The sequence below is a fragment of the Grampus griseus genome (assembly GCF_964374135.1).
Source record: "Grampus griseus genome assembly, chromosome: 17".
In the NCBI taxonomy this organism is placed as follows: Eukaryota; Metazoa; Chordata; class Mammalia; order Artiodactyla; family Delphinidae; genus Grampus; species Grampus griseus.
In genome coordinates, this window is record NC_139011.1 from 65,739,638 (window position 1) to 65,752,749 (window position 13,112).

At 36.6% G+C, this 13,112-nt stretch overlaps 1 protein-coding gene across 10 annotated transcripts in view; it reads left to right on the forward strand.

Moving 5' to 3' along the window:
• Nucleotides 1-13,112, forward strand: part of EYA1 (EYA transcriptional coactivator and phosphatase 1) — a 329,500-nt gene that overhangs the window by 231,986 nt on the left and 84,402 nt on the right. For all 10 annotated transcript variants that reach the window (XM_082674945.1, XM_082674946.1, XM_082674939.1 and 7 more), the window contains 2 exons: nt 297-379; nt 796-982. In XM_082674945.1, the coding sequence (XP_082531071.1) occupies nt 297-379; nt 796-982 (270 nt within the window). The remainder of the gene's footprint in view (nt 1-296; nt 380-795; nt 983-13,112) is intronic.

The window sequence follows — 13,112 nt, forward strand, 5'->3', positions numbered from 1 at the left end:
AGCTCAGTGTCTAATATTTTTGCACAAATGTATAATTTTGTCCATAGTTTATATGAGTTCCTCATGTCCTCAGAAATGTAAACCTCTGTACTTTTTAATTATTTGTAGTATAGTGAAACTAAAATTGTCAACCATTTTAAGAAAACAAAATTTTAGCCATGGCAATGGATTCTGGTTTCAAAGATAAACCAAACACATTTGCAGTGAACTCCAACCCTGCTTTATCTAAATAATAATTTCCTATAGGCACATTACTTGGCATGGCTTAGTCAACCATATTTCTTTTCATTTTTTAGGTAGCAGTTTTACAACATCATCAGGATTATATACAGGAAATAATTCACTCACGAATTCCTCTGGATTTAACAGTTCACAGCAGGTAATTTTCAAAGCCAGTTTAACTTCTGAAATTTAAAGAAATGCAACAGATGAGTTTCTTAGGTAAAGAAAGGTCCATTTATATTACACTATAAGCGAGACCTTTCTTAAGCCTTCTAATAGTTTTTTTTTTTTTTCCTCCTTCAAAAATCTCTTTAGCGGTTCTATATGGTGAGTTGTTTGGTTCTCAGATTGGTTGAATTTTACCTAGAAATCATGGAATAGAAATATGAAGAGGGAATCTGATCTTACATAAAACTGGTTTGCAAGTCTGCTCACTTCAGTCAGCGTGTGCTTGTGTGTCCCTTTGTGAAGTCAGAGAAGACGGAAGTGCAAACACATTCACGGTTATGTTCTGAAAACGCTAAGCAGCAGCCGTATTCTGACAGGTTGCTCTTGTGTGGTTTGATTTGGTAGGACTATCCATCGTATCCCAGCTTTGGCCAGGGTCAGTATGCACAGTATTACAACAGCTCGCCGTACCCGGCACATTACATGACAAGTAGCAACAGCAGCCCAACGACGCCGTCCACGAATGCCACTTACCAGCTTCAGGAACCGCCATCTGGCATCACCAGCCAAGCAGTGACAGATCCCACAGCAGGTAATTACGTGCATTTTTATTAGTCCTGCACGCTATGTTTCTGGTGGTTGAGATGCAGTTTTCCCCAGTCATATATTCACGACAGGGGTCGCACGCCTTTGACAAGTTTTGGCAAGGCCTTAAGTCAAGTAGCGTGATGGTGACCTTAGCTTTATTTCTACTTGCTTAAAAATTTTAGTACAAAGTGCGTAACTTCAAAAGTACATGAAATAGAGATTTGGTTTAGTCGTACCTATACTCAGTTTTCAAGATATATATAGCTTTTTAGATGCATAAGTATAAATGTTTAGCTATAATGCTGACCTATAATTATAACTGTTGACATATGAATATGAAGATAAATGACATCACCTCGAATTTAATGTTTATCATCATGAAACAGTTAATGTTTTTCAAAAAAATCAAATAGCATCAAAGGGTTGATCATGGAAAATAGTGCTTCTCCTGGCCTAACCTTTCCCACTCCTGACTTGCTGTGAACTTTTTAACAATGTATCTGAGGGTGGGCATTTTTTGTACTCCTGCACAACCTTTGAGGGGCCTTTTCAAATGCAAGTCTCTCCATCTCTGGAAGTTTATCTGCTATGTTTTTAACATTTCTTCCCCTCCATTAATTCTTTCTGGAACTCTTAGTATTGTATGCTTAATTTCCTGAATTGGTCTCTAACTAGGTTTCTTACGTTTTCTCTCGCACTTAGAAAACTAGAATGTTTTACGTTTTCTCTCACACTTAGAAAATGTCTTACGTTTTCTCTCGCACTTAGAAAACTAGCCCCGGACCGGGGCTCGAACCCGTGTCCCCTGCATTGGCAGGTGGATTCTTAACCACTGTGCCGCCAGGGAAGTCCCTTCTTTTGCCTACTTTTGATTTAATTTGCCCCTCTTTTTCTAGTCTTCTAAGGTTTGAGAAACCTTAGAAGTTTGATTTGGTAGGACTGTCCATCGTATCCCAGTGTTTTACATGAACCATCTGGGTCCGTGCAAGCTTCTCAAGGATCAAAAGGAATTTTGAAATGAGGATAGCTATGTGAATGAGAAATAGAAAAACTCTTTAGGGTCTGTGGAATAAGAGATTGAGAAAAGGAGACAGCAGAATAATTTTACTTAATTCATGACATTTTGGTTGTGAAGAGAACAGAATAAAACAAACTGGTGAAGACTTAATCATGTTTCTTAAATTAAGGTTGATTAGAGCTTTAAAAAAAGGCCATTTGGACATATAAAACTTTATCTCTGAAACTTGACATTGTTCTGAGTGAATTTTATTTATAAAAGGGATGCTGTGTGAGAGAGTGGGGATGAGTGGGCACGAAGCCACGCCAGATGGGAAACAATGCGAAATTATAATTTTTGAAAGGTATATATAATTTTATTTTAAGATTGAATGATCTATCTTAGGTTTTATTTGAATACATGCTTAGTGTTTTAGGTACTTATTTCAATTTCAGTATCTTTATGGCTACAGAATAGGAATGAATTGAAATGGGGAGAAAATAATATTTTTCAGATTTTTTTATATTCACCACTTCCCACTAAAACGCATGTGTAGGGATCAGCCTTTCTTGTCTTACATAGTTAGGAGTCGAAAGTTCAGTGAGTTTACACATTGAAAAAGAAATGTGGATTACTTTAAAAATTCAAGGAAACTTTAGTCTTTTTTATTTTTTAAACTTTGTGGTAAGATTGTGGATTCAGCCTAAGTTGTTTGGCATTAACTTTCCTTTCTTACTAGTCATGTGTAAAATTATAGACTTATCCTTCTTGATGAAAAGTAAGTGTTGGTGATAAAGTACCTAAAAATCATTAAACTAACGAATTAGAAGGAATGATTTATTACATATAACCTAATGTTTTTGTTTCAAGATTGAAATAAAAAATAGTTAAAATAATGAATGTCTATTTTTGTTGAAGTTATTTCAGGTGGTTTTTTTCTTTTAATAGTCTATTGGGTTTAAAGTCAGTATTTTCTAAAACTGGAAAGTTAAATTCTAGTCATTATCTGATCTTATGTATGACCAGGTTTCTGCCTTTCAGTTTCATGGAATTACGCAGTACAGATGAATCCACAGTACATGAGTTCTTCCATACTTTATATCTGTTCCTTATTGTTCATAGAATCGTTATGTCATAATGAACAAATAAGATAGCCTTGTAAGGCTTTTTCAGGGTAAACATGTAGGGACTCATTTATTTTTAATTGTGCATTTTAAAATTGGTATGAACAATAGTAATCTTTCAAGTCCATGATATTATGCAGTATTACTTATAAATATGTACCTCCTCATGAATCTTAAGTTCAAAACTTATTTTAATATGTTTGGAATTAAATATTGAAAACTTTATCCTCTTTTCATTAGGCATGTGTAATACATTAAAAATAACATAACTTGCATATGAAAGCTTACTCTCAAATTTTAAAAACTAAAAACAGTGCCTTTGCATTCATTTAAAAAAATGAGTTTATTAGTCATGCATTGACTGTCTTAATAAAATACAATTTACATCATCTGGAGATATGTAAGAATCCATCTACTTGAGAAACATAGTGAGATTTATCTGATCATTCACCAATGTTTTAATTTACTTATTGGATTCAAGAAAATAGTGCCTACTCTTCAGCTAGCAGTGCCAACCTCCCCACTCCCCGTTGAAGGACATCTTGGTTGCCTCCAATTTTGGCTATTATAAATAAAGCTACTATAAACATTTGTATAGGCTTTTGTATGGACATATGTTTTCACTCATTTGGGCAAATTCCTAAGAGTCTGATGGCTAGATTGTATGGTAAAAGTATGTTTAGTTTGATAAGAACTGCTAAAATGTCTTCCAAAGTGGCTGTGTCATTTTGCACTTCTACCAGCAAGAATGAGAGTTCCTGTTGCTCCACATCGTCACCAGGGTTTGGTGGTGTCAGTTTTCAAATTTTGGCCATTCTAATAGGTGTGTTGTGGTATCTAATTGTTTTAATTTGCATTTTCCTAATGAAATATGATGTTGAGTATCTTTTCATGTAATTATTTGCCATCTGTGTATCTTCTTTGATGAGGTATCTGTTCAGAGGTTTTGCCCACTTCTTAATCAGGTTGTTTGTTTTCTTATTGTTGAATTTTAAAAGTTCTTTGTATATTTTGGATACAAGTCCTTTATCAGATGTTCTTTTGTCCCAGTCTGTGTCTTGTCTTTTCATTCTCTTAACATTACCTTTTGCAGAGCAGAAGTTTTTAATTTGAATGAACTCCATCTTATTTTTTTTCTTTCATGGAACATGCGTTTGGTTTTGTATCTAAAGACTCATTGCCAAACCATAGGTTTTCTCTAATGTTATGATCTAGAAAATTTGGGGGCATAGAGTTGTTCATAATATTCTTTTATTATCCTTTTAACGTCCATGGGCTTGCTAATGATGGACCCCCTCTTTCATTTCTGATATAAGTAAGTTTAATCTTCTCTCTTTTTGTCTTGGTTAACCCTCTAGAGTTTTACTAATTTTATTGACCTTTTCAAAGAGCCAATTTTTAGTTTTATTGATTTTTCTCTGTTGTTTTCCTGTTTTCAATTTCATAGTCTTCTCTGTTATTTAGTATTTCTTTTGCCTACTTTTATATATATATATAAATTTATTTATTTATTTTTGGCTGTATTGGGTCTTCGTTGCTGCACGTGGGCTTTCTCTAGTTGCGGCGAGCAGGGGTTACCCTTCATTGTGGTGTACAGGCTTCTCATTGGGGTGGCTTGTCTTTGTTGAGGAGCACAGGCTCTATGTGTGCGGGCTTCAGTAGTTGTGGCACGCGGGCTCAGTAGTTGTGGCTCATGGGCTCTAGAGTGCAGGCTCAGTAGTTATGGCGCATGGGCTTAGTTGCTCCACGGCATGTGGGATCTTCCCGGACCAGGGCTCGAACCTGTGTCCCCTGCATTGGCAGGTGGATTCTTAACCACTGTGCCACCAGGGAAGTCCCTTCTTTTGCCTACTTTTGATTTAATTTGCCCCTCTTTTTCTAGTTTTCTAAGGTTTGAAGTTTAGATGATTGATTTTAAGTCTTTCTTTTCTAATATACACATTCAATGCTGTGAAGTTCCCTCTAAGCACTGCTTTTGTTGCATACCACAATATTTGATAGGGTTTTTTTTTCATTTTCATTTAGTTCAAAATATTTTTATTTTCATTACCATTGAAGCCCTCCCTTTCAAAGAGGTATATATTTATAAACATCCTATCAGAGAAAAATCCTAGACATTTGATGGTATACAGTAAGAATCGTTTGTTACAGTCATAGTTATTCACATCCTCCTAATTAAATGGCTTTCAGTTCTTAGAAAATGTGTTTAGTTTCTGAGAGAAGGGTATTATTACATGGTCCATTCAAATTCTACTGTCTATATAAGATAATTTTGGTCACAGTCAACTCTTTTTTTTTTCCTTATCCAAATCTAAGTAATATTAAAATTACATCCAATATTACTTTAATTTTTAAATGATGGATTTCATTTAAAATTTCTTTTAAACTTTTAAAAGAAAATTTTCTTTTAAATTTCTTTTTAAAATATTTTTCTTTGCAAAGTTACTGATTTTCTTCTATGTTTAAAAACATAGAGGTGAGAAATAAAAAAAGAAAAAGACATTTTAGGATGTTTCCCTTTTGTGCTAATATCTAAACCCTCATCCCTCCTAGCCACTGAAGTGTAAAGAGTATATTAAAAAAAGTGGTATTTTTTAAAAAGTGGTAAAAAATAATTTAACACTCGAGAGTTATTCATGAAGGAATTTTTTAACTGATGTTTATCAAAAGAACACTTAAGCCATTCTTTAAAAAATGTTTTTCTTTATCATATGTCAAAATATGAACACTCATTTGTAATCCAATTACTGTGCTATATTTAAATAATTTGGCTTGAAAACATTTTTCTTGTCCAAAATCTCTTAGAACATCTCATAATAATTATGACAGTGATCATAATAATAATACATAATAAAAACACAATTACTGTGTTTAGAGCTTTACATTATATTACCTTCAACCTTATAAATATAGCCATGAATTAGGTACTATTTGTCTCCATTTTACAGATGAGGAAAAAGAGGCACATAGCTCTTGAATGCTCAGTAAATGTTAGGTGTTATTAACTTAATCAGGAATTTTGAGGCCAAATTCTTACGAAAGGGCTATTCACCTGTAACATTGTATTTTTAAAATAGTACAAAGCAATCAGAGAGAGAGGGATAAAAGTAAATGATAAATCATCATTTTAGGTTAATGTGAAATAAAAGCTAATTATGTATTAGGAACGAATTTTAGCACGGATGCTATAGAAAAGTTCCTTTTTCAAAGGATTTGTTCATTTGAATTTCTTACAAAAAACTTGATGTTGAAATCTACCTTTGCATGCTCTGACTGCGTGCAGACAATTTACTGGTTAAGGTGATGTACAGGAATCTTGCCAATATTGAATTTCAAGTGACAGAGGAAAAATCAGTATAAGAGGGAATTCAATATGCATGGGAAACCATTTGTTCCCTTTGCTTCTTTGATCCTTGCCAAGGCCCAGGAAAGTAGAGCAAAGCGCATGAAAAACAGGGGAACATTCTTGTGCAAAGCGGCAGGAGCGCTCTGAGCTCTCACAGGAATTCAGTGTGACAGGATGAAAAACTAAACTGCCGGCAGTCTTCCCTGTGAATGTAGGAAATTTGGGCCACATCTATACTACCTAACATGTCTATGTCTGTTCGCTATAGATATGATCCTGAGGTTTGCAGTAAGCTTCCATTTTGACTCCTATATTTTGCCAAGTGAGCGGTTTTGCAAATCTTTAGGCCATATTTTTGCTCCACAGATGCCTTGTGGACTTTGGAAGAGTTTGCAATGTGTTCAGCTTGAAAAGCAACTATTTCGGCAAAACAATTTTAACTAACATTTTGGAAACATTTGTCAGCAAAACAAATGTTTGTATCTGAAATAACCAGGCTATTGAGATGTGAGAAAACAAAACAGATGTTTGTTTGGCGTTCTTGTGTTTGGTTGTCTTGATGGAATTTGTTTTCTTTCTTTTTTTTTTTTTACCCCCAGGGGATGTACAGCGTTAACCTTAATGAGATTATAAAATTCTTGGAAATAAAATTCACTCTTTTTCTATATTGCCAGGAATGTAATAAAAATGAATTTCCATACCTGTGAATTTGGGACTCGTTTCTAAGAAGCGAAAAATTCACTGTTTTAGCATTTACCCATTTTGTGCCTCGTTACTGGTTTCACTCATTTTTTCAGTTAGCTGGCATGAGCTCAGGATCCCTTATAGAGTCAATTTTAGTACACTTGGATTCCAGTATGTCATTCTTTCTGATATTTTTACATAACAGATGATTTGAATATAAATAATAAAAATCAGAAAGCATACATTATAGAGCTAATTAAATTAGTTTACTAACCTCCCAAACATTTATTATTTCATCTTCTTTTGTAGCTAATTGAGTCATTGTTTTTGTAAAGTATTGGTATTAAGCATCCTATGGGGCCAACACAAATCAATGTAATAAGTTCCCTTGTTTAAGTTGAAGGACATCAGAATTTACTGATTCAATTTTTTAATTGGAGATTGCTGGGGAAAAGGACCTTGAAAGTTACCTGTGTTTGCCATCCCTCCACCTCATTTAATTGGGATTGAATGGTTTAGTGGATGAGTTTGGGATTAACTTTTCAATAAAGGTAGTTTTGATGATTAATGGCTCTCAGTTTTATTCCTAGCTTCATAGCCAAAAAAAAATTTAAGTTTAATGAATGTCTTTTAAATTTGTTGAATACTAACAAAAGAGCATGGGATAGAATTATAAAGGTCCACGAGGGTTTACAGAGAAAAGTAAAACCCCTTTCATCTTCTACACCCAGCTCCTTGGTTTCTTTCAGCAGAGTTTCCTGTGTATCCTTCTACAGATACACTTTGCTTATATAAACATAGACGTAGCACCTGCCCCTGAGCACTTTTTTTTTTTGCATATTCAAGTATGTATACTTTTAATTAGTTTTCTTTTTCCTTAAAGATATTAGAATACTATACCTACTATTCTGTACCCTACATTTTTCTCTTAGTAATATACAGAGAAAAATTCAATATGTAGTTTTGTTGTTTTTTATATTTCATATACAAATATAACAGTGGCGAATATATTCTGAGCACTTACTATGTACCGAGCAGCATTCTAAGCACTGTTCGTGCACGACTTAGTTTGTTTCTACCAGGTCCGAGAGAATAGGCAATGTCATCATTATCCCCATTTTACAGGCAAGGGCAGCTAAGGAGAGGTCAGCTGCAATGCTGGATTTAACCTCTGGAAGCTTGACTTCAAACTTGAGTTCTTAATCAGGAAAGCATGCTGCTTCTTGAAACCACTGGGTTTGAGATTTCAAACAAGCGGAAACATGAAAATGTAAACAGAGAGTCACAAAAGGTAGTAGCTATATGGTGTTCATTTTCTTTAATCATTCATAGCATATATGAGCATAATTACTCAGCAAAGGCATCTATTAGGAGGCATTCAGTTAAATATATGTTCAATGTTTGAATGAGCTCTACTTGCTAATAAAAATAACGTAGGTCTGTCTGAAATTATAGGGACATGGTATGTAATATATCTAAGGTGATCTTTTACTGTATTTCCTGAATTATAAGATCAGTTTGTGGGTCTCTTGAATGATCCTACAACCAGTTGTACACTTTCTTATCTTCCACTTTCCTGCATCTGTTCTGTCCTTACTCGCTATTTATCCTGTTTAATAATTACCTACTGTGGACCTGCTTAGGAAACGATACTCACAACAGCCCTTTACCCTTTCCTTTCCCTTTCCCTGCAAGGACCTCATTCTCTACCTTGGGAACTTTTTCTTTTTTTCTTTATTTCTCCACTCACAGCTCACGGTTGATGAGTGTTAAGTATAGGGATAATGATATTCTTGTCTCAAGGAAAGCCATTCATTTTAAAGTGAAAGCAGGCATCTTAACCCAGTACAATCATCTTCCAACACTTTTGAAAATATTTACGTGACCCCCTTTAGAAACTTTATAAAATGAAAATTGCATTTTCTTCAGAACCATTATGTAAGACAAATTTTTCTGTTTTTCACTTTTACGTAACTGCCGATATTTGAGTACAGTTTTCTGTTTTACGTTGCGTGTGTGCAGTTTTCACCTGGATTATTGATTGACTTGATAATCATGGATTGGTTTGGAAATCATGTCTACCATTGTTTCTGTGAGAAAATAGTTTCTGAGTTTCAGACAGCTTCTGTAAAAATATTTAGAACATAGCTGATTTGAAAATGGGCAACTCTTTTCTATCTACAAATCCACTTGAGTAACTTTACCCTGGAGCAGTTGAACAATTTTAAAGTTAGAAGTGACCTTATAGATTCTTTTGCCTAAGACTTTCACTCTACTGATTATGAATAAGGAATTCAAAAAGGTTAAATTTTTCCAAAGCCGCGTGGCCTGCCGTCAGCAACATGTCTTTATGGCAAGTTGGAGTGGCAGCCTTGGGAGATATGACGTGGTATGGATTTTCCCACACTGCCCCAGGCAGCACTGCTATCTCCTGAAGATGGAGATGGATGTCCTTTAATGAGTTCCAAGGTGGAATCAGTTAGAGACACAAGAAGCCAGGTTTAAAGTTATCAGGGTTCCTTTACATTAAGTCTTCTGTGATCCTTTGATACAGTAATACTCACTGAGAATTGAATATAATGCACAGTGTCCTAATCACACCTGCCTGGGTACCACTCTCCACCCACCCCCACAGGGCATATCTGTGAACTTCTCTTGGGCACCACACACTTCCTTGGAATATAATTGAGAGAAACTGGAGTGGTACCTAGGGATTCGGAGTTGGGCTAACCCGGCTTGGAATCCTGGTTCTGTCATTTACTCTGGGCACATCACTTAGCTCTTTAGTGTATCAGTTTTCTATGAAATGAGGATGATACCACTCTTCTGTATAAGATGAACGAGGGAGTGAAATTATGTGGTGGCCAGCAAAGTGACTGACAGATACTAGGCTTTCAGATATTCATTTCTTCAGCTATGCATTCAACAGACCTGTACAAGTGCTTGCTGTGTGCCAGGCGCTGCGCCTGGTGCCAGGGACATAGAGGTGACAAGAAAGGCAAGGTCCCCAGCCTCGCTGTAGTGCGTTGCGCATTGTGGTTATTTCAGAGATAAAGCCCTCAAAGCGTGTCTCACCTGTTCTCTTCACGTAGAATGGCTGTCGGGGATTTAAGCCAGAGGTTGAAGCATGTGAGAGGATGATAGATGTTTCTATGAGGTCGTTCCATAGAGTACTGGAGCGTGGATGATGGCCTGACTCCAGGGATGATAAAGTTCTCTTAATTTAGTCACTAGACCTTGTCTGAGGACCTAATTTACCTGTGGTAGTAATTCGTGAAAGGGAAGCAATAGTCATGGAAGACAGAGAAATCAAAGCAGTTCTCTAAAATGAATTAATACCTACTGGTCTCTGACTTCTGGTTACTTCTATGAGACTAGTCAACAAGTATACTTGCCTTGCCTTATTTTACACAAGTTTTTGTGGGAGGATTCTATGACTGGTCACTTGAAGTTATCAAAGTTTCTTTAAGTCTTCTCTTATCCTTTGATGAGGTAATATTCACTGAGAGTCTTATATGATGTAATGTAATTTGTTCAAGGCTTTGATGAGGTTGTTTGTTTGTTTGTTGCCAGGATACATAGCTCCCACTTTAAAAAGCTCCCAGTTTAAAATTGGCATGTCACTTTGGAGGCTTGTTGGCCCGTTACATTGTAGGTCTCTGTGGGTCCTAAATTAGCTTTTTGAGGAACGCCACTGGCCTTCCCTCAGGGCTGCGGCCTTCCATCTGGGAATCGTCCCTGGACATGTCTCTTGGTTTTCATAGGGGAATATCCTTTCCATTCTCAGTGCAGCTAACTTAGTAAGAAAGTTCAAGCCTCCTCTCAAGCCAGCAGCCGAGAATCACTCTCCTCCGAGTAACTCATCAGTATAACCTCCTCCCTCATTGCCGTCTAAAACCCAAGTGGAAACTTGCTTCTGTTAGCTGCCAGAAGGGTAAGTAATGGGCTCGTTCTTCTAGATATTTTCAGTTTTACCCTTAAGATAAGCAAGATGCCTGCCGTCCATGTTCTGTGCTCTGAAGCGCCGAGTGGGCCATATGGAGTCCAGGGTAATCAGCCTTAGGAGTCAGAGTCTTGTGAAATGTGCTGTTTTATTTACCAGGAGGGTATGTTCCTGGCATCATACACACCCTCTCAATGAGCAGTCCCATGAGGTGTTTCCTTCTCGTTTCTGTAGAGAAATTGGTTCGTCTCACCTTATATGCCCCATGAGTCTTTGTGCCTCTGCCTGTGTTGACTGCAGACTTAGGGCAAGCAGACCTGTGCTGACACTCTCCTCCCAGCTTTATTTTATTTACCTTCCCCACTCCAGTGTTTCGTCTCATGCCCTCGTTCATTGTTTTAAAAGACTGCTGTGGAGTTATTGTGTATAGACTTGATGCGTATCTTAAACCCTTTTTGGAGAAAGGTAGGATATAAATTACTCAGAAAATAAAATAAAGAATGTAAATGTTTGATTCAATAAGAATAAGGGCCAGAGAAAAGATTCACCACAACTACTCACGCTCAGGAAGCACCTGTTTTGCAAACGACATTACAACCATCTTTTAAATGCTGCCATTTTGGTTAATGTATGCACAAAAACCTCTTCAGGATTCTCATAATAATAGCCTCCCAAGAGCACACGTGTCTCCATCTCTGCTTCTCTCTGCCCAGAGTCTCATACCTCCCCATCTAGTTCATAGGCTTGTATTCATTTCAGTTCAGCTAATTTATATAAAGAAATATGTTGCCAATTGTAATATGTTTCCCAAAGGTCAGAGTTCATTTTCTCTACCTCTGACATCATTTTCAACTTCTGTAGTTTCTTTTCTTTTCCGTCCCCGATGACATTTTAAATGTTCTGAGCGTTCTAAGAATTTTCTTTCTGAGGGATCCCTTTTCTTTCCAGCTTCTCATTTAGTGTTTTCCCTAATGTGTCCGTTTCAGTACATTTGTTCATCTAATTACCTCCCTTGACTCAGCTGTGATGTTGAGAAAGGTTATAGAGGAAGTATGTTTCTCCTGAGATTTATTCCTTAATCTTGCTGTTAAATTTTGTTACACTGCTGCATAATTGAAGGAAGGGCAAAAAGCGTGGTTTCTTCTACTGCTACCTGTAAATGAGGATTTGACGATGTTCTCCAACATGCCCTTAGCTAATCATTGTGCATCTCTTAATTACAAAGTACTCTTAGGTGCAGTGGGGATACAGAGAGCAACAGGGTTATTCTCTGTCCTTAAGGAGCATTCTGTGTGAACAGTCAAACCTAAGAAAGGTTGAGTTGGAACAATGTAGTGCTAGGAGAAGCAGCAAGGCGCTCCAGAAGAATGCAGGAACCAGAGATTTCATATGTAAAGTGTTTGGGGAAAAAACTAATAAAGGAGGTAAAATTTATCCTCAGCATCAGAAGATGGGAATGAGTGAGGGACAGAGGATAGGGAAGGGATATTCATCCAAGGCTGGAGATACAGACCCTTTGCAATGAGCTCAGTGATGGTATCATTTCCATCAGAACAAACTTAAACTATACTTACATTTCACTGAAGGATGAACAGCATTTCTAAGCTGGAAGATCACTTTATGACTGTCTTTACCAATAAGACACCTGAATCCAGGGAGGTGACTTTGAACAATTCACTTCACACGACGGCACTAACACGTTGTACAAAATACTGCAGCATAAAATCATTACCTACTCTTCATAATGGTGTCATCCTCATTTTACTGTTGAAGAAGCTGAAGTCCAGAGGGTGTGCAGATAATTATTTAAATGACAACTTACCACGCTCATTCAGATCATACTGTCTGGATTTGTAGGTTACACTGTCCACTGTGATGACATTTGAACTGCTTAGTTTTCCGTGTTCTGTCCTATAAGTTAGAGACAAGTGGAGATGGACCAAAGCCTGCAGGATCCACCCCCTCCATAGGTGGATTATTTCCCAAACATTGAAAGAGAAGAAGGTCATATTTTCAGAGTTGGTGCAGGTTCCATAATTG